Consider the following 22,675-nt stretch of genomic DNA (forward strand, 5'->3'; position numbering starts at 1 on the left):
TGTTCTTTATCCTGCCATGTTCAAACATATTCTGTCACAGCTGTGTAAATGTTACTGATTGAGTTATGAATTTCCAGGGAAACAGTCCTCTAAATCAGAAACAAAACTTAAATGACATTGAAACTTGGATTTAATGGAAAAGGGTGTATACTGTAGTTCTTATTTTCATTGCGCTATTGCATTGTGAATTAATTAGAAATATTCATATCATATCACTTGGAAGTTCACATATTTTATAAAGTTAATGCTTGACTTTATGAAAGTTTGACAAAGGTTTCATCATACCCTGTTTACTGTATATTTATCAATATTTTGTATTAGAGTCTCTCTGCTATTGGATGTTGGAATAAACAAAAAGACAAAACGGTTTTACCAAAAAGTCTTCTAATCAGTTTTATAATTGTATAGTCTTTTAATTTCATAAACTTAAAATCAAATAATCAATAAACTTTACAGCACTATGCTTTACAAATTCTGAGCATAAATTGTTCTCACAATCAATAATAGATGAAGAGAAATTGAAACTCAATGGAACACCTTTAGACATGGACACACCCTGAAATATGAACCATTTATATACCTGCTTTCAGAGAGAAGCAATCAGCTTTAGAAGCGACATTAGAGGTAAGGCACCACTTTGTCTTTGTGGAAATGCTGTGCTTTATTGGTCATTATATTGATAGATCCTAAAAAATTCCATAGTGATATTATTTTATACTATAAATATAAACTACTGTATTTCTTAATTCCATTTGTCAGTTTGCTAGTAAACTTTAGTAAAATTTCTAATTGTAATGTTTTTCTATTAATTTCTATTAATTTTTCGATTTGATTTGTCCAGGTGCAAACATGTGGGCTGAAGATGACTTGGGTCCAGGTGCTCCACCATGCCTTGAGAGTTACAGAGAACCAGCAGACAGTAACATTTATATAATGTATCATAGCACATCCAGGGAGGCTGCTGCAAGAATTAAATGGGAGGGTTTTCGTCAGTCTTCTGATGGCATGTTTGGGCCTGGTGTCTACCTCAGCCGAGATCTACAGAAGGCCTCCAGATACCCTTTAAATCTACCTGAGAATCAGAGAGTGATTGTGAGAGTAAAGGTCAATGTTGGGAGAGTGAAGAAGATTGACTATCAAGGTCATCCAATGCAGAAAACCTGGCATGATCAAGGGTACGACACTGCCTGGTGCCCTCCAAACTGTGGCATGGTGTCAAGTGGTCTTGAAGAAGACTGTGTTTGGGATCCAAGACGAATCACTGTCATTGATGTAATTCTTCCAAACATGTGGGCTGAAGACGACTTGGGTCCAGAAGCGCTGCCATGTCTCGAGAGTTACAGAGAACCAGCCGATGGTCAAGTCTACAGAATGTATCATGGCACATCCAGGGGAGCTGCTGAAAATATTAAACGGGAGGGTTTTCGTCAGTCTTCTGATGGCATGTTTGGACCTGGTGTCTACCTCAGCCGAGATCTAAAGAAGGCCTCCAGATACCCTCTGGATCTACCTGAGAACCAGAGAGTGGTTTTGAGAGTGAAGGTCAATGTTGGGAGAGTGAAGAAGATTGACTATCAACGTCATCCAATGCAGAAAACCTGGCATAATTACGGGTACAACACTGCCTGGTGCCCTCCAAACTGTGGCATGGTGCCAAGTGGTCTTGAAGAAGACTGTGTCTGGGATCCAAGGCGAATCACTGTCATTGGTGAAATACACCCAAAGCAATGAGAGTTAATGAAGTATGCTCTAGCAATGCTGTAATGAAGTATGCTTAAGAAATTAGTTCTTCTGAAATGTTTTCTGAAAATGTTTCCAGCTGTTGAATACAAATTACCATACATGCTTTGAAATGGTGATTTAATTGTAGTATACCCTGAACTTAAATCTAGCTACAAATAAACAACATACTTCATGCATATACCTTTGTGTTGTTGTTTTTTTATATATTTGATACTTTAAATACAAAATAAAATGTTAAATGGATATCCAGAAACTTGCTAGACTGTAACTATATAAATATGTATTAGAAACCCAAGTTAATAATGTTTACGTTTCCACTACACTTACCAAAAAGTAGTATACTTCAAGTTTATTTTATTAAGTATACTTAAGTAAAGTTCAAGTATATTTTCCTATTTTTTAGTTTAAAAGAAGTATACTAATAGCACACTTGAATAAAGTTCTTTTTCGTAAGGGTACCTGGTTCCTTTTTTTTTTACATGGATTATTTGACTAACTGGAAGGGCTACTGGAGAATTGTGCTGATAGAGACCTCTGCTGGTGAGTAATGGAATATTGCTTGAGTGGTCATGACAGGACCTCCTTCAACAAATACTTGAATAAAATGAGTTTGCTTTTCTGTCTTTTAAAACAAAAACAACAGTATAAGTTCAAGGAATTGTGTCTTAGACAATTAATAAAAACAGACATGTATTGTACTCATTTAAAGATCCTCTCCTCTTCCTCTTTTTCAAAACTTCAATCTTTTTAACTTTTCATTCCCAGACAAATTCAAGTCAAAATAAACTGTCTAAAAACTATTCCTATCGTGATGCAGGGAACTGATCTTTCCCAATCTAATCCTGCCCTGTATTAATTTCTCATTACATCCATATTTAAAGAACACCCTCCTCTGTGTGCTTGAAGATGAAAATAGACTTTAAAACAGTGATTGGAATTTGCCTTGATTGACTGGTCAGCGTCACGCAGTCACAGCTAGCTTCCAGTTGAGTGCAGAATTTACAAGAAAACAGAGCTGTAAAGTAAAAATTCAAATGAAACTTAAGCTACATTTGATTTGTTTTGTTTTTTTAATTGAGTAAACTGGAGGAGACTTGTTTGTCTAAATGTAATCATTCATATAAGAGTTTATCAAGGTAAAGAGAAACGTCTCAGGTTACTTATGTAACCATGGTTCCCTGAGTAGGGAACGAGACACTGCGTCCTCTAGGGGTCGCTATGGGGGGGGAACGCCTCGTCGTGACCCGTGTCTGAAGCATACATTGAAAAAACCCCAACTCGTTGGCCGGCGACAGCCATGACGTCACTACCGGTGCGACTACAGTATAAATAGGCGCCGGGAGCACACATCATTCACTTCTTCGTCTGAAGCTTGCGTCCGCAGCATGGCAAGAAACCTAGAGGACGCAGTGTCTCGTTCCCTACTCAGGGAACCATGGTTACATAAGTAACCTGAGACGTTCCCTTTCATGGGAACTTCGACCTGCGTCCTCTAGGGGTCGCTATGGGGGGGGAACGCCTCGTCGTGACCCGTGTCTGAAGCATACATTGAAAAAACCCCAACTCGTTGGCCGGCGACAGCCATGACGTCACTACCGGTGCGACTACAGTATAAATAGGCGCCGGGAGCACACATCATTCACTTCTTCGTCTGAAGCTTGCGTCCGCAGCATGGCAAGAAACCTAGAGGACGCAGTGTCTCGTTCCCTACTCAGGGAACCATGGTTACATAAGTAACCTGAGACGTTCCCTTTCATGGGAACTTCGACCTGCGTCCTCTAGGGGTCGCTATGGGGGGGGAACGCCTCGTCGTGACCCGTGTCTGAAGCATACATTGAAAAAACCCCAACTCGTTGGCCGGCGACAGCCATGACGTCACTACCGGTGCGACTACAGTATAAATAGGCGCCGGGAGCACACATCATTCACTTCTTCGTCTGAAGCTTGCGTCCGCAGCATGGCAAGAAACCTAGAGGACGCAGTGTCTCGTTCCCTACTCAGGGAACCATGGTTACATAAGTAACCTGAGACGTTCCCTTTCATGGGAACTTCGACCTGCGTCCTCTAGGGGTCGCTATGGGGGGGGAACGCCTCGTCGTGACCCGTGTCTGAAGCATACATTGAAAAAACCCCAACTCGTTGGCCGGCGACAGCCATGACGTCACTACCGGTGCGACTACAGTATAAATAGGCGCCGGGAGCACACATCATTCACTTCTTCGTCTGAAGCTTGCGTCCGCAGCATGGCAAGAAACCTAGAGGACGCAGTGTCTCGTTCCCTACTCAGGGAACCATGGTTACATAAGTAACCTGAGACGTTCCCTTTCATGGGAACTTCGACCTGCGTCCTCTAGGGGTCGCTATGGGGGGGGAACGCCTCGTCGTGACCCGTGTCTGAAGCATACATTGAAAAAACCCCAACTCGTTGGCCGGCGACAGCCATGACGTCACTACCGGTGCGACTACAGTATAAATAGGCGCCGGGAGCACACATCATTCACTTCTTCGTCTGAAGCTTGCGTCCGCAGCATGGCAAGAAACCTAGAGGACGCAGTGTCTCGTTCCCTACTCAGGGAACCATGGTTACATAAGTAACCTGAGACGTTCCCTTTCATGGGAACTTCGACCTGCGTCCTCTAGGGGTCGCTATGGGGGGGGAACGCCTCGTCGTGACCCGTGTCTGAAGCATACATTGAAAAAACCCCAACTCGTTGGCCGGCGACAGCCATGACGTCACTACCGGTGCGACTACAGTATAAATAGGCGCCGGGAGCACACATCATTCACTTCTTCGTCTGAAGCTTGCGTCCGCAGCATGGCAAGAAACCTAGAGGACGCAGTGTCTCGTTCCCTACTCAGGGAACCATGGTTACATAAGTAACCTGAGACGTTCCCTTTCATGGGAACTTCGACCTGCGTCCTCTAGGGGTCGCTATGGGGGGGGAACGCCTCGTCGTGACCCGTGTCTGAAGCATACATTGAAAAAACCCCAACTCGTTGGCCGGCGACAGCCATGACGTCACTACCGGTGCGACTACAGTATAAATAGGCGCCGGGAGCACACATCATTCACTTCTTCGTCTGAAGCTTGCGTCCGCAGCATGGCAAGAAACCTAGAGGACGCAGTGTCTCGTTCCCTACTCAGGGAACCATGGTTACATAAGTAACCTGAGACGTTCCCTTTCATGGGAACTTCGACCTGCGTCCTCTAGGGGTCGCTATGGGGGGGGAACGCCTCGTCGTGACCCGTGTCTGAAGCATACATTGAAAAAACCCCAACTCGTTGGCCGGCGACAGCCATGACGTCACTACCGGTGCGACTACAGTATAAATAGGCGCCGGGAGCACACATCATTCACTTCTTCGTCTGAAGCTTGCGTCCGCAGCATGGCAAGAAACCTAGAGGACGCAGTGTCTCGTTCCCTACTCAGGGAACCATGGTTACATAAGTAACCTGAGACGTTCCCTTTCATGGGAACTTCGACCTGCGTCCTCTAGGGGTCGCTATGGGGGGGGAACGCCTCGTCGTGACCCGTGTCTGAAGCATACATTGAAAAAACCCCAACTCGTTGGCCGGCGACAGCCATGACGTCACTACCGGTGCGACTACAGTATAAATAGGCGCCGGGAGCACACATCATTCACTTCTTCGTCTGAAGCTTGCGTCCGCAGCATGGCAAGAAACCTAGAGGACGCAGTGTCTCGTTCCCTACTCAGGGAACCATGGTTACATAAGTAACCTGAGACGTTCCCTTTCATGGGAACTTCGACCTGCGTCCTCTAGGGGTCGCTATGGGGGGGGAACGCCTCGTCGTGACCCGTGTCTGAAGCATACATTGAAAAAACCCCAACTCGTTGGCCGGCGACAGCCATGACGTCACTACCGGTGCGACTACAGTATAAATAGGCGCCGGGAGCACACATCATTCACTTCTTCGTCTGAAGCTTGCGTCCGCAGCATGGCAAGAAACCTAGAGGACGCAGTGTCTCGTTCCCTACTCAGGGAACCATGGTTACATAAGTAACCTGAGACGTTCCCTTTCATGGGAACTTCGACCTGCGTCCTCTAGGGGTCGCTATGGGGGGGGAACGCCTCGTCGTGACCCGTGTCTGAAGCATACATTGAAAAAACCCCAACTCGTTGGCCGGCGACAGCCATGACGTCACTACCGGTGCGACTACAGTATAAATAGGCGCCGGGAGCACACATCATTCACTTCTTCGTCTGAAGCTTGCGTCCGCAGCATGGCAAGAAACCTAGAGGACGCAGTGTCTCGTTCCCTACTCAGGGAACCATGGTTACATAAGTAACCTGAGACGTTCCCTTTCATGGGAACTTCGACCTGCGTCCTCTAGGGGTCGCTATGGGGGGGGAACGCCTCGTCGTGACCCGTGTCTGAAGCATACATTGAAAAAACCCCAACTCGTTGGCCGGCGACAGCCATGACGTCACTACCGGTGCGACTACAGTATAAATAGGCGCCGGGAGCACACATCATTCACTTCTTCGTCTGAAGCTTGCGTCCGCAGCATGGCAAGAAACCTAGAGGACGCAGTGTCTCGTTCCCTACTCAGGGAACCATGGTTACATAAGTAACCTGAGACGTTCCCTTTCATGGGAACTTCGACCTGCGTCCTCTAGGGGTCGCTATGGGGGGGGAACGCCTCGTCGTGACCCGTGTCTGAAGCATACATTGAAAAAACCCCAACTCGTTGGCCGGCGACAGCCATGACGTCACTACCGGTGCGACTACAGTATAAATAGGCGCCGGGAGCACACATCATTCACTTCTTCGTCTGAAGCTTGCGTCCGCAGCATGGCAAGAAACCTAGAGGACGCAGTGTCTCGTTCCCTACTCAGGGAACCATGGTTACATAAGTAACCTGAGACGTTCCCTTTCATGGGAACTTCGACCTGCGTCCTCTAGGGGTCGCTATGGGGGGGGAACGCCTCGTCGTGACCCGTGTCTGAAGCATACATTGAAAAAACCCCAACTCGTTGGCCGGCGACAGCCATGACGTCACTACCGGTGCGACTACAGTATAAATAGGCGCCGGGAGCACACATCATTCACTTCTTCGTCTGAAGCTTGCGTCCGCAGCATGGCAAGAAACCTAGAGGACGCAGTGTCTCGTTCCCTACTCAGGGAACCATGGTTACATAAGTAACCTGAGACGTTCCCTTTCATGGGAACTTCGACCTGCGTCCTCTAGGGGTCGCTATGGGGGGGGAACGCCTCGTCGTGACCCGTGTCTGAAGCATACATTGAAAAAACCCCAACTCGTTGGCCGGCGACAGCCATGACGTCACTACCGGTGCGACTACAGTATAAATAGGCGCCGGGAGCACACATCATTCACTTCTTCGTCTGAAGCTTGCGTCCGCAGCATGGCAAGAAACCTAGAGGACGCAGTTCGAAGTTCCCATGAAAGGGAACTGAAAGTTTCTTCTTTTGCTCGAGTAAATTTCCGTTGGGACACACCCTGAATAAGCTTCCTGTTCATAAACCTGCTTTCAGAAGATCTGCGCTCAGTGTTAGAATCAATATCAGAGGTAAGTCACCACTGTTTGTTTGTGTTGAGTTCAAGTAGGCATATTTAGTCTTTTTTCCTCCTATTTTTGTTCACTTACACATGGTAACTAGTTTCCACTAATATCTTATGCAAACCAAGATTATCTGTGGTCCAGGTGCAAACATGTGGGCTGAAGACGACTTGGGTCAAATTGCTCCACCATGCCTTGAGAGTTACATAGTGTTAATTTAGTCAGCTATTTTCAATTTTAGTCTTAGTCTTAGTCCCGTGTTAAAATGTCCAAGGTTGTTAGTTTTGATCATATTTAGTCAACCGTATCCTATTTAGTTTTAGTCAAGTTTTAGTCGACTAAAAGTTTCAACATTTTAGTCTAGTTTTAGTCCAAGAAAATCTGAAGTATTTTAGTCTAGTTTTAGTCAATGAAGAATTTACTTTTGCATTTCAGACATTGCACTTTCACCAGTAAGCACAAATCAATAGAATGTGGACTCATACACATGGTTTATTTTACCTCATCTAGTGTACTGATTTATTATAGACTTTTTATTATATCAATTAATACCAAAGACTGCAATCACTCTGTCTACATTATGAAAACAGCTAAAACAAGCGAAAATATAACAGTGAAATTCCTAGTAATTCCACTAATTCCAAATTGCAATAGCCTATTTCTCTATTAAAATAACAGCGGGTGAGTAAGTGCATTTATTCCGCGACCACAATAGTAACACAGTCGAGATCTCATGACAGAGCACAGACCGACTGAATGATGCTTTCAATTAGATCGCTACACTCCAGCTTGTTTGTCTGTGTTTTCATATCATCGTCGGCGGCGCTTCAGCAATGAGGAGTGAGCGCGTGCGCATGGTTGCCAGATTGCTTAAAATAAGCAAAACACCGGGCAGAAGATGTATCCATGTAACAGCGAAGTTCTGATTTTGAACTCTTGATATCTGGCAACCGCACACATGAACGCTCTAGATGCGTGTACTATAGAGCAGTATGCAATAACATTTGTCTCCTTTTTTGACGAAAATAAAAGTAGGTTTTTGGTAAAGTTTTTATTTTTTTAATACATTTTAGTCTCGTCTTATTTCGTCAACGAAATTGCATGTTGATATAGTCATAGTTATCGTTTATTGACCTTATTATCGTCTCGTCTTCGTCTCGTCACGTTAGTCATGGCCAAAAACCTCGCCAACGAACATTTTTCGTCATCGTCTTGTTCGTTAACGAAATTAACGCTAGAACCAGAGGACGGTAACATCTACATAATGTAGTCTATCATGGCACATCCAGGGAGAATGCTGAAAAAAGTCTCTGGCTTCAAGCAGTCTTCTGAAAAACGCATGTTTGGACGTGGTGTCTGCCGGGATCTAGAGAAGGCTTCCAGATATCGGTCTGGATCTACCTGAGAACGAGAGAGTGGTTCTGAGAGCAAAGGTCAATGCTGGGAGAGTAAAGAAGATTGACCGTCAACTTCATCCAATGCAGAAAACCTGGCATGATCACGGGTACGACACTGCATGGTGTCCTCCAAAATGTGGCATGGTGCCAAGTGGTCTTGAAGAAAACTGTGTTTGGGATCCAAAATGTATCACAGATTTAATTTATCCAGTGAAGGAGGAGCAAAGTGCTTGTAGAATCTTCTGAAGATGTTGAACAGGTTAAACCACTAAAACTCTTTGAAACTTACATTTTTTTATGGTTCCAATGTTTTATCCCAGTACGCAATAGTGTGTTGAATACAAAGTGTGCATTCAGGATCAAAACACATATTTGTACATACAAATTTGTGCATTATACAATGAATTTGTTTAAATGTTGTTTACTTGGTTACTGGGAAAAGTGTACTTGGAATAAACCAGCAAAAACGATAGATTTATTCTGTTACATAAACACTTTTATTGTACTATATGCATGTGATTGAAATGAAGAAATAACATAAAATAAATGACAGAAAAAAATGAACCCTAAAAATTAGTAAAATAACATTTTAAGATTCTTGGTTTTCTGAAGCTCTCCCTGGCACACCACTGGGAGTCTCAATCTCCACTGGGTCTCCATGCGGAGGTCTTAGACAGGAATCGTTTTTTCCACCGGCACTCTCTGGAACCAGTACGAGAGTGGATTATTCCCTTGAGTCCGTCTGCAGCAGCTCCATTCTCTGGTTCTTGCTCTCCCCGCTTTCACCGAACCTAGTCCCCACAGTGTTAGCCAATTTTAGACCTACCGGTATTTCAAATTTGTCTTTTATCACTAAGATTCTGGAGAAAATTGTCTTACAGCAGTTGCAGGGTTTTCTAGCTGATAACATGATTTTTGAAAATTTTCAATCTGGTTTTAAAAAATATTAATACTACTAAGACTGCACTGTTGAAAGTTTTAAATTATGTTTTAGTAACCTGTGATTCTGGCAAATTATGCTGTGGCTTGTTCTCTTAGATTTGACTGCTGCATTTGATACAGTGGATCATGATGTTTTTATTGCCCGGTTGGAGCACTGTGCAGGCATTAAAGGTAGAGCCCTGAATTGGTTTAAATCTTATTTTTCTAACAGAAGTTTTTCATATGATGCGATTTTAAAGATCATTATTTTGTGTATTTGGTATAACAGAATATGCTAATAATGCTTTAATGTTAAAAAAACACATTATTTTTCAAATACTGTACATCATTGTAGGTCCTCTATGCCCCGCCTCTCTCAAACATGTCATTTTCAACCATAGACTGTAAGTTTTCAACAAAGCCCCCTCCTTTGACAAGCGCAGTCTGCTCTGATTGGCCAGCTGACCCAGTGCACCCAGTGCACAGTGATGATGCAGTACACAAGCCACGGTTAAGACAGCTGACGTGCTATGATTTCTGACAGGCAGTTCACTCCAAAGAGAAAGGAAAAATTTAAATCGCATCATATGACCCCTTTAACATTGGAGAGCATTTTTCTAGCGATTCTTTTTTTATCATGTGGGGTTCCTCAGGGATCCATTTTGGCTCCCATTCTTTTTTCTTTTCATGCTCCCACTGTTCTGTTTTAGGAAATATGTGCTGTCATTCCACTGTTATGCTGATGACACCCAAGTTTATCTGCCCTTAAAAAGAAATTCAGACTGTCTGGACACTCTCATGACCTGCTTGTCAGATGTAAAGGCCTGGCTGTCTCTAAACTTTCTGAATTTCAATGAGAGTAAAACGGAAATTATTGTATTCGGACCAGTTTTTTTACTTCGTTACTTTAGCCTACTTAAGTACATTTTTCAAGTATCTGTACTTTACTGGAGTAGTTTTATTTTGAGTAACTTTTACTTTACTCCACTACATTTTGTAAAACATATCGTTACTCTTTATTTTGAAGTGAAGAAATCATCACGTGCTCTGAGACCCAAAAGCGGTGTCCGATTCATGAACAAACTGATTCATTTTCAATGAACCTGATAAATCGGTTCGCAAATCGCACTAAACAATTAATTCGTGAATTGGGCTGATCCGATTGCAGCTGCAAGAAATCCTTTATTCTTAAAAATAATAAAAAAGCAGTGCATCCACAATTTTTTTAATAATAATAACCACACTGCACATTTGGCATAAATTATATCAATGATCTAAATCCAACGGGGATCCAAAACACAGTCTTCCTCAAGGCCACTTGACACCATTTCACAGTTTGGAAGGCACCAGGAAGTATCGTACATGTGATCATGCCAGGTTTTCTGCATTGGATGAACTTGGTAGTCGATTTTTTAAACTCTCCCTACACTGACCTTCACAACATTGACCTGCACTCTAATAACAACCCTTTCATGCTTATACAAGTGATTAGGGTATCTGCTGGCCTTGTTGAGATCCCAGCTGAGGTAGATGCCACATCCCAGCATGCCATCTAGAGTTAGTCGAAAGCTGAAGTCTCCTGCTTTACTTGAAGGGATAGTTCTCTGAACTTTTCTGATTTGTTACTTTTGCATGAATATAAAATGTATTATTTATGTACATATTTATTGTATCAATTATTTCAATAAAACACCGTCTAACTGTTTTGTCCCTTCTTTAGTCATTTTATAATCAATGACATGGGTTCATACTTTATAATTAGGAACTTAATGATAACCGGCACATCTAAAAACTTTTGAACTCCCACTTAAGTGCATCTGATAAAGCTGACACACTCTTTGCATGAATGCTGTGGGCTGGCAGAGAAATTAAACTTATTTTTAGTTGTGCCTCCAATACAAGAACTTTCAATATATTTTAATTTACTCATACGACACATATATAAATGTTAGTGCTTACATAGAATAAAATTGCTGCGTCAAATTAAGTGTAAATATGTAATCAGAGAAACAACAAAAACTACAGTACATTTTACTCACTCTTGCTGCTTCAGGAGATTGCAATTTTTCTTTATGGCCTCATAAAACCTTTACTGCTGTGTCATAGGCTTCAGCTCATTGGTTAAAGGTGTGTCCAAGATTAGACTGAATCAGACTGAATTTGTCATCGCAGAAGTAAGTAACATATCCGACTATTTGTGATTATTTAAACAAATGTTCTCATATTCTACCAAATGTACAGACTACCAAATGTACAGTATTCCTTTGTACTGACTTCCCTCCCTATTTCTGCTGCTCTATAACCAAACTTGAACATGAAAACTGTTTGTAGATTTGTTATTTTTTGTCTTAAGGTTTAAACATGTGGGCAGAGAGTGACTTGTATCCAGGTGTGCCGTGTCTTCAAAGCACTACAGAGCCTGTGAATGGTAATGTATACCGAATGTATCACGGCACCACTGAAAGAGCAGCACAACAGATCAAAATCTCTGGCTTTCAGCCATCTGCAGATGGCATGCTGGGACGTGGCGTCTACCTCAGCCGAGATCTTAACAAGGCCAGCAGATACCCAATTGAAAAGCCATGTGAGAGAGTTGTTATCAGAGTGAAGGTCAATGTTGGGAGAGTGAAGAAGATTGACCATCAACGTCATCCACTGCAGAAAACCTGGCATGGTGAAGGGTACGACACTGCCTGGTGCCCTCCAAAATGTGGCATGGTGACCAGCGGCCTTGAAGAAGACTGTGTTTGGGATCCGAATCGAATCACTATTATTGATGTAATTCCACCAAGCCTTCAAAGCAGGGAAAATCCATTTGAAGGTAAAGACTACACAATGTTTTATGGTACATCTAAAGAAGAAGCAGAAAAAATTAAAGCTTATGGCTTTTGTGAGTCTAATGGCATTCTTGGGCGTGGAGTCTACCTCAGCCGAGATGTACAAAAGGCTTTTTATGTCCCTGAGCATGTTCCTGAACAGCAGAGAAGTGTTCTGAGAGTGAAGGTTAATGTTGGGAAAGTGATCAAGATTGATTATCAAGGTCACCTAATGCAAACAATCTGGCATGATCAAGGTTATGACACTGCCTGGATCACCCCAAACTGCGGCATGGTGTCAAGTGGTCTTGAGAAAGACTGTGTTTGGGATCCAAGACGAATCACAGTCATTGATGTAATTTGTCCAAATTAAGGAGTATGTGCTGTTTGTTATGAGCAATGAAAAACCTAATATATGTTTTATAAGGAAATATAATGTTTTATTGAGAATGATCATTATACTGTGCTGACTATGTCTTACAAGCATTTCTGAGGCTGAGGTTAAAATCATTAAAAATATGCCTATACTGTACACATTTTTAGTTGCCTTGTAATTTTGAGTCATATACATACCTTTTTTACTTGTTCACTCTTTGTTCATTAATGGCAAAAACAAACATGTACAAGTTGAGTAGTGATTTCTTTTTTATTTGATTTAAATAGTCTTTTAGGCACTTCAAATTTTTAGATTGTAAAAATAAACATTCAAAATCTATAACAATGTAAGACTACTTATAAATAATGTTACATTCATTTACAATTCTTTTAATATAATTTGCTGTGGCTTTAATTATTCTTATCTTTTTGTTTGTATTGTATAATTGTCACTTGTGATCCCTCATAAAAGATCACCCTCCTCTGTGTGCATGAAGACGTACATAGACTTTAAAACTGTGATTGGTATTTGGCAACATGTGTTGATTTAATCTTTTTGAGCATCTCATCTGTGTTTATTGTTCTTTACCGTGACAGTTTTAGACTCCAACAGTCACAGCTAGTTTCCGGTTTCCACTAGTTGAGGTGGAGCATTTATAGGAAAACAGACCTGTAAAGTAAAAATGAAACTAAAACTTGTTGTACAGTACACTTGAATTAGATCTCTTTTTTTCAAATGTAATAAACTGGGAGAGAAAGTTTCTTTTCTATTTGATTTTTTTTATAATTTGAATTTGAATGAAACATAGTATAAAATAAATAATTATTCTATTTATTCTAACATAATATTTCCTATTGTGCAGAGATACCAAAAAATGATCATATAAATCAGCACAGTTTCTGCTTGATTTGATTTCAGTTTGATAAAAATCATTAAACCTCTAAAAGGGACACAGATCACACCCTGTTTACTTCAGACTTATCAATATATTGGGATTGGATAATCATAGTATGGGTCTCTTTGCTTTTGAAGAATACAAAGAAACAACACATTTTTGTGTTGTTTCTTTGATTAAAATGATTAATTTCATAAGACCAAATGATTAAATGGAATTACCAAATCTTATAGAGTTTACAGCAATAAAGTCCATATATAAATGTAATCATACATATTAGAGCTTACTGAGATGAGAAAGTGAAAGCTTATTCTTTCCCTCAAGTATTTTTTCCATTGTGGACACACCCAGAAAAAGCCTGCGGTTCATAAATCTGATTTCAGAGGGTCTGCATTCGGTGTTAGAAGCAACGATCAGCGGTAAGTCACTTTTTGTCAAAATATATATGGTGCTTGATTATAAACCCTCTATTCAATCAAATATATATTTTAATATATACTTTTCTATATATTTATTTAGACATATCCCACATTTGATCATTTTATCTCCCATTTTTGTTTTCACTAATATCTTACGTAGGCTATACTAAGATTATTTGTGGCTCAGGTGCAAGCATGTGGGCTGAAGATGACTTGGACCCAGGTGCTCCACCATGCCTCCAGAGTTATACAGCTCCAGAAGAAGGCAAAGTCTATATAATGTATCATGGCACATCCATACAGGCTGCGCTAAATATTTCCGAAGAGGGTTTTCAGCAGTCTGTTGATGGCATGCTTGGACCTGGTGTCTACCTCAGCCGAGATCTAAAGAAGGCCTCCAGATACCCTTTACATCTACCTGAGTATCTGAGAGCAATTGTGAGAGTAAAAGTCAATGTTGGGAGAGTAAAGAAGATTGAGTATCAAGGTCATCCACTGCAGAAAACCTGGCATGATCAAGGGTACGACACTGCCTGGTGTCCTCCATACTGTGGCATGGTGTCAAGTGGTCTTGAAGAAGACTGTGTTTGGGATCCAAGACGAATCACTGACATTTATATAATTAGTCCAATGCAAGAGGAGCAAAGTTCTTGTAGAATCCTATGAAAATGTTGAGTAGATTAAACCAATATATTTCTTTGATATATAAACTTTTCTTTCAGTTTTGTAGACTTTTTTGTCCAAGTACACAAGAAGTTGTTGAATACAAAGTGTGCTGTGAAATGATGGTTGCTTTGTGTAATGTTCTGATGCTAAAGATGGACATGTTAATGAATATTGATATTAATATGATTATGTTACATTATATACATTTTTCAGTCATCTTTCAGTTTTTTACAGATAAAAAAAAATGCATTATTGTACTACAGCTATTTTGTTATTGTCCTAGACTGTGCTTCAGTCATTTTTAACAATATTGTTTCCACTACAAATATCTAAACATTGTTAAATCAAGATATATTTACTTGAGAAGCACAATGACCTAAGATATTAAGTATAGTTTTCTGAGAATTTGATCAAAATTAAGGAGTTTCTGCTTAAAACAAGAAAAAAAATTAGATCTGCCAGTGGGGTAAAATTTTTTTTTACTCAGTTCAAAGGGAAATAAGATTATTTTTCTTACCCCATTGGTAGATATTTTTATTGCTTCAAGCATAAGATAACTTAATTTTGAGCAAAATTTCCGAAAACAAGACTTAATATCTTTTTAACTAAGATATTATAACTAAATAACAAATTTTCCTTCTCAATAAATGCATCTTGATTTTAGAACGTTTAGATAACTGGACAAGTCAAAAATGCTGAGTAAGAAATCATTTTTTGCAGTGTGCGACATTTCTGAGACCTAGTGTTTTTTTGAAACACTACAATAATTTTGACTTGAATAAAATCGCTCAATTTATATGTTTGCTACAACATGAAAAACAATTTTAGATTACCATTTTTGTACCAGCATTTGTCCCCACATATCATTCAGTGTATGGATATATAGCCAAAACAACTGTTCATTTTTAACTATTAAAACTTCTAGTTTTCTAAGACTATGTTTAAATGTTTTTATGGCTAAAAGTCTGGTGATTTCCATTGCAATCAAAATCAGGCTGGACTAGGAATTATTAGGAATATTTTCATAGACCTTTCAAAATAATGAACCAGAAAAGATATTACATTATAGATAATATTATGTCAACTACAGTTACATTTCTGTTTAATTGTATTTATTTCAAGTTTGATGCTTACTTTTTTTGTGGTCCATTTACATGAAAGCTGCAAATAAATTTAGAAAAGAGGGGGTTTCATCTGTCATCTTGTGGCATGCTCAGACATGCTTACTTCAGGCCTCCAAATATCCAAATGATACTAACAAAACTAACATAAAATAACAACTACCCATATACCACTACCCAGTACATAACTCTACCCATATACCACCATAACACCATTTATCTTTATACCTCATGTATATTCTATTAACATGCAAATATTTATGTTCTGGGCACAAAAATGCAAAGCGGTAAGATAAAAAAAAAAGTTCTACAAAGTTAATAATGATTTTTATATTTCATTATACAATAAACATTTCTTTTATAAGGGCATAATTTTACCCCTGGTATTTCTTCCAAAAAAAAAATATATATATATATATAAATAGGTATAATTGATATACAACTTATTGTTTATTTATTTATATTTTGGTGCTGGTTATTATATAAAAATTGAATGAAAAGAAAAGTAAATATATACATAAGTTGTGTAAATGTAAGTCAGGTGTTGATCTTATCTGTTTGAGCATATCAGTTCAATTGTATTGCTTGTTATCCTGAGCTGTCAGCTTTTCTGTCGTAGCTGCATAAGTAGTTTTTAATTAGGTGGGGCAAACAGTCCTCAACAGCAAAAATGAAACTTAAATTACACTAGAACTTTGTTCATAAAGAAACCGTAAAAACTCAATGGAACACCTTTCATCACGGACACACCCTGAAAGATGTGCTATATATACCTGCTTTCAGCAGGAAGCAATCAGCTTTAGAAGCAACATCAGAGGTAAGACACCACTTCGTCTTTGTGGAAATGCTGTGCTTTTGTTGGTCATAGTGTTTGTAAAGCCTATTAGTATATCATAATATAAATTACTTATATTATTTTGTTTCTCATTATGTCTTTTTTTGTAAGTCAGTTTGCTAGTGATAAAAATTATATTAATTTCTATTAATTTTTTTATTTAAATGATCCAGGTGCAAACATGTGGGCTGAAGACGACTTGGGTGGAGGTGCTCCACCATGCCTTGAGAGTTACAGAGAACCAGTAGAAGATAAAGTCTACAGAATGTATCATGGCACATCAAGAGAGAATGCTGAAAAAATCAAAGTCTCTGGCTTCAAGCAGTCTTCTGGTGGCATGCTTGGACGTGGTGTCTACCTCAGCCGAGATCTACAGAAGGCCTCCAAATACCCTCTGGATCTACCTGAGAAAGAGAGAGTGGTTCTGAGAGTGAAGGTCAATGTTGGGAGAGTGAAGAAGATTGACCGTCAAGGTCATCCCCTGCAGAAAACCTGGCATGATCACAGGTACGACACTGCCTGGTGTCCTCCAAAATGTGGCATGGTGCGAAGTGATCTTGAAGAAGACTGTGTTTGGGATCCAAAACGTATCACAGTCATTGGTGAAATTCGCCCAAAAACACAAAGAGCTCAGGGTGCCTGCAGGAATCAGCCTTACTGAAGTGTGCTTTCCCATGAAGTGTGAAATTAATAGTTCTGAAATGTTTTTTTGAGAATGTTATACCACCTGTTGAATATAAACCACACTTTGAAATGATGATCATATTGTAATGCAATGAAATAAATGATGAATAAATTAAACTTACTTCATTGACATATATTTGAGTTGTTTTCTATTATTTTTTATATTTAATAAATGAATAAAGATAAATGACAATAAATATGTGTCATAAACCAGCAAAATAAAACAAAGACAATATTTCCAGAGAACATGGCATTAACTTTCTATGTCTTATTTAGCCAGTCAGTCAGCGAGCAGAAGGCATGCATTTTCTTCTAAAAATACATAAAATTAAACTTGCCTTTGCTTCTTAGACAGTAAATGATAACACTGACATATATTGCACACTGATCCTGAGGCTTTGACCTTTTCATTCCCAGAAAAATTAAAGCCAACATAAGCTATTTGTCAAACAGTTTCCACCGTGATACCAGGTGCTGATCATTTACCATCCCATACCCTGTCAGTCTTGAATAACATGAATAACTTGATCTGCACTATACATTTTGACATGTGTTGATCTTATCTGTCTGAGCACATCAGATCAGCTGTATTTGTTTGTTAACCTGCGCTGTTCAGACATCTGCTGTCATAGCCATGTAAATAGTTTCTGATTAGGTGAGGCATTTACAGGAAAACAGTCTTATACAGCCAAAATTAAACTTAAATTTACATTTGAACTTTGTTTAAAAAAGAAAAAGATTGTTTTCATTTTAATATCAATAAAGCATGTTTAACTGAGCAGATCAAGTCAATTATCATTCCAAGTATGTTATAAAGTTAAAATAGAGAGATGAATGTAGTTCCTGCTTTCTTTATAACAGTTTGACAAAGGTCATATCATGACCTGTTTACTTCAGACTTATCAATATACTGAGCTTTGGGAGAATAAATAGTATAGAGGTGTTTGCTTTTGGATGCTGGAGAAAACCAAAAGATGACAGTTCTACCAAACAGTCTTTTAATCAATCTTATAATTGTACAATATTCTAATTACATATTCTTTAAAAAGAAAATCCAATACAAAGATGAAACTCAGTGGAACACCTGCCATCATGGACACACCCTGAAAGATGTGCCATACATGCTTTCAGAAGGAAGCAATCGGCTTTAGAAGCGCTGTCAGAGGTAAGACACCACATTGGGTTTGTGGAATGTATTTGGGGCTTTTTTGGCTATTAGGTTTATAAAACTTTTAAAAATCTTATAATAACAAGTTATAATTCAAAGTTTTTCTCAATTGATCTGACACATTTCTCCAAAATCAGGTCACTGATCTCAAAACAGTTTGCACATATATTGCACACTGATCCTCTCCAAAACTGAAGGCTTTGACCTTTTCATTCCCAGAAAAATTTAAGCCAACATAAGCTATTTGTCAAACCGTTTCCACCGTGACACAAGGTGCTGATCATTTACAGTGATGAAATAAATGTACATTACCATACCCTGTCAGTCTTGAATAACATGAATAACTTGATCTGCACTATACATTTTTCATCTTGTTGATGAATGCAAAATATATAGGAACACCTTGTACATACAGTAAATGGTGAAGCTGGGCAGGTGCATGTTTTATACAAAAGGCAATACAAACAAATTATTAGATCATAAATGAGTATTTCATCATGAATAGAGAATCTGTAAACAATAAATTTCACATTGGTATTCAAAACATAAACAACATGTTGTTCATAAATTAGATCTTTGGTTTTAAATGTGGCATTATTGAAACCAAAGGCACATTTTTTCTGAGATCGAAAGCTTATTTTCTAGTATAGAGTCATATTCATTCCTTCCTTTGAGACACCATGTTTTGCATGTAAAAAACAAGTAAACAAAACTTCTTGCTGGGTGGGAAACGTTACAGAATGACAAGCAGGAAGAGAAATATAGTAAAACATTTTTGATGTTTTTTACTTTGTTTACCAGTTTGTACTGGTATTAATATTTCAGTCCAGATATGCTTAATTTCCCCCCAGTTTTTTATGGAAACATAGCTCTTCACTCTCATTTTTTTTACAGCAAGTATTGTCTTACAGCAGAAATCAATGTGCCAGACTGTTAGATTTTGAAAAATTCTATACATATTAACATGAAATTATAAAATTTAAAATTTAAAAATATCTGTGAAATCTCTTCAGGAGGAATTAAGACAAAGTACAAATGCTACATTTTCATGTTTAATATATTGCTAAATTTCACAGATTCAAATAACAATTGTTGCAATACAAGAAATCAAAAGTAAATCAAAATTGTTACAAATTTAGAGCAGAATTGCAACTGCAGAACAGAAGACAAAAATATATATTTTAATAAATATTCATTGTTATGTAGTAGTTAACGGCTCAAAAGATTACACAAAAATATTACAAAAAATTACATTGAGAAAAAATATTACAATGATAAATTCCAACTTCAAACAAGTATGGTGTTTGGCACAATCTGTTTCTAATGTGTAGATGAGTTATATACCGCCCACAAAATCTGAATTAAATGAATTTAACCATATTCATCTGGACCAATTAAAACAAAGGTTTACATGCACTGCAATGTCTTTACTTTTAGTAATATGATTAGCAGAATTTCATTAAATTTGTTAATTACAGTGCCTTTACCACATCTCAACATCACGTCACAGATTATGTTCAATTAAAGTATAAGTATCAATTAACTAGTTCTCAAGTACTCAGGAATAATTACTTCCCTTTCTTTTGGCAAACATGATTTTTCATGAAGGGACATATGGATACCTTACAGGACCAGCATTTCTCCATTGTGTGTTTATCCTCGGTTTGCATTCCACACCCTTTACATGGCTTCAGATCTTTAACATTCGGGTCTTGGCTTTCCTGCTTTATGAGACTCTCCAGAGAACTCTTAGTACTGGAGTCTGTGCAATGGGCTATTCCAATCACAGTAATTCTCTTTGGGTCCCAAACACAATCCTCCTCAAGTCCCACACCACCAGAGGCAGAGGCAGGCAACCAGGCTGTATCATATCCCTGCTGATGCCACGTGGTCTTCAGGTTCAGGCTCTGCCCGTCAATCTTCTTCACTTTACCCACTCTCACTCGCAGCTTTAACACGACTCTATCATTAGGGGCACATAATGGGTAACCCATTGCTTTGTTAATATTCCTACTACAGTAGACACCAGGGCCCAGAGTTCCCCCAGTAGAGGGCCGAAACCCTGATGACATGATCGCTGGGGCATTGCTTTTGTGTGTCCCATGGTACATAATATAGCCGTGGCTCTTTTTGGGCTCTTGACCTGGTTTAAGGTGCTTTGATTTATCACAGTATGCCTCCCATCCACTGAATTCCACTGGCATTTTGGCACTTACACAACTATTTGAGATTGCAATGATCTTTGGATGCTCCTTTATAAGACTGCAGTTCCTACAAAACACAATTTTAGAAACAATTGTGAATTTAAGGTTGAATTAAACAATCAAAACATTAAAATGGTAAAATATCCCTTAAAAATGCCTCGATAGACCAAGCTAGATTAATACATATTTTTTTAAAGATTAATATACTGTGAAACCACATACATATTTTCATTACTTTTTTTTTAAATACATTAAAAATAAATATACTGATTTCGCTTGATTGACAGTTTATCTCCACACGTGCATTTGCCAGCAACAACACCTCAAGATCCATAAGGCCCAGTACCTCGGAGGACGACATAATAGCATCGAAATCGGTTAAACCGCTTCCAAGATCAACCTTTACTACGCAGACTTTTTTAGCGGCTTTAAATCAATATACATAACGACGACGAAAAAGCAATTTGCCAACCTTGAGAAAGAGAATTCCACTTCCTTACTTTTGTCTTTTCCACGTGTGTTATGAGCTGTAATCTGACGCGCAAACACATACTTTCACTTTCACTTTTCACTTAGCCTACATAACCAGATTATATCATACCTGTATATTATATTGTTAATTTTATAAAAAATTTAAAGGTGCTGTAAGCGTGTATGTTTTGCATAAACGACTCTACTCCCCTGAACGATACTTTAATAACTGTAGCTAAATATAGATATTGAGACTGATCGCTGTGTCAGCCCTCTAGTCTCTCCAAACAGAGTTGCCAGGTCCCAGAAAAATTTCCAGCCCAAGCCCGACTCAAAACCCGCCTAAAAGGAATAAAAGCTATCAGCTACGGCCTTAAAATTAACGTTTTGATTTTGTTATTATTATTTATTATTTTAGCTAAACATGTTTATGTGTAGTATGTGCATATTTAATTATTTAAACTGTATTTCATTCCTCTTCAGTTATACTTATTTTTTTAAGGCTACTTTTAATTCTTCTTTTACTCTACTTTTTTTGTTCAAATTTTCAGCACTTTACATGATAAATAGTTTCAAATGTAAGCTCTAAATATGAGTAACACTATCACAGTGTGATGAGCTGACAACCATCCTTAAAAGTCAAGTCAAACATAGGTTATTTATATAGCCTAGCCTTTTTTTCACATTACAGTTTCAAAGAAGCTTTACAGAAGATCATGATGTCAATGTTTATAATTTATTTATACCTTTATGCCTTAGTAGAATTTACCTGATTAGAGATTTACCAGATTAAATTTGTCTATAAGTTTTTCTATACCTTAAAGGAAGGTTACAATTACAAATGACTTGCGTCTTGCGTCAGACCAAGGCTGTATCTCATTGCTAGTTTTACTTGATCTTAGTGCTGCGTTCGACACTATAGATCATGACATACTCCTAGATTGATTACAAAACTATACAGGTATTCAAGGGCAGGCTTTAAGATGGTTTAGATCCTACCTGTCCGATCGCTACCATTTTGTTCATTTAAATGGGGAGTCATCTCAATTATCACCAGTAAAATATGGAGTGCACAAGGATCTGTCCTAGGTCCTCTGCTATTTTCGATATACATGTTGCCCCTTGGTAATATTATTCGATAATACGGGATTAGTTTCCACTGTTATGCTGATGATACTCAACTATATATCTCAACAAGACCAGATGAAACTTCTAAATTATCTAAGCTAACAGAGTATGTTAAAAATGTAAAAGATTGGATGACCAATAATTTTCTCCTATTAAATTCGGATAAGACAGAGATATTACTTATTGGACCAAAAGACAGTACACAGAATCTCGTGGATTACAATTTGCAACTAGACAGATGTACTGTTACTTCCTCTACAGTCAAAAATCTGGGTGTTATATTAGA

The 22,675-nt window shown here is 38.8% G+C and overlaps 2 protein-coding genes and 1 pseudogene across 4 annotated transcripts; 2 read left to right on the top strand and 1 right to left on the bottom strand.

Annotated features, from left to right (window-relative positions):
• The first annotated feature begins 849 nt into the window (after positions 1–849).
• LOC107703438 (uncharacterized) lies at positions 850–8,931 on the top strand (annotated as a pseudogene).
• LOC107703533 (uncharacterized) lies at positions 7,234–12,972 on the top strand. 2 transcript variants are annotated; one of them, XM_016506191.1, is made up of 3 exons: positions 7,234–7,297; positions 11,713–11,780; positions 11,960–12,972. In XM_016506191.1, exon 3 carries the CDS (start codon positions 11,968–11,970, stop codon positions 12,793–12,795), a length of 828 nt encoding a protein of 275 aa, XP_016361677.1. In that variant the 5' UTR covers positions 7,234–7,297; positions 11,713–11,780; positions 11,960–11,967; the 3' UTR covers positions 12,796–12,972. The 2 variants fall into 2 exon arrangements, with proteins under 2 accessions (XP_016361677.1, XP_016361678.1); XM_016506192.1 differs by lacking the exons at positions 7,234–7,297; positions 11,713–11,780 and having other exon boundaries at positions 11,965–12,034; positions 12,106–12,972.
• Positions 12,973–19,803: 6,831 nt separating this feature from the next.
• LOC107703534 (uncharacterized) lies at positions 19,804–21,363 on the bottom strand. Of its 2 annotated transcripts, none has more exons than XM_016506194.1 (2): positions 21,291–21,363; positions 19,804–20,857 (listed from the first exon to the last, which is right to left on the bottom strand). In XM_016506194.1, exon 2 carries the CDS (start codon positions 20,788–20,790, stop codon positions 20,155–20,157), a length of 636 nt encoding a protein of 211 aa, XP_016361680.1. In that variant the 5' UTR covers positions 20,791–20,857; positions 21,291–21,363; the 3' UTR covers positions 19,804–20,154. The 2 variants fall into 2 exon arrangements, with proteins under 2 accessions (XP_016361680.1, XP_016361679.1); XM_016506193.1 differs by having other exon boundaries at positions 21,263–21,363.
• Between the last annotated feature and the right edge of the window lie 1,312 nt (positions 21,364–22,675).

The sequence above is a fragment of the Sinocyclocheilus anshuiensis genome, unplaced genomic scaffold (genome assembly GCF_001515605.1).
Source record: "Sinocyclocheilus anshuiensis isolate Anshui unplaced genomic scaffold, SAMN03320099.WGS_v1.1 scaffold330, whole genome shotgun sequence".
NCBI lineage: Eukaryota > Metazoa > Chordata > Actinopteri > Cypriniformes > Cyprinidae > Sinocyclocheilus > Sinocyclocheilus anshuiensis.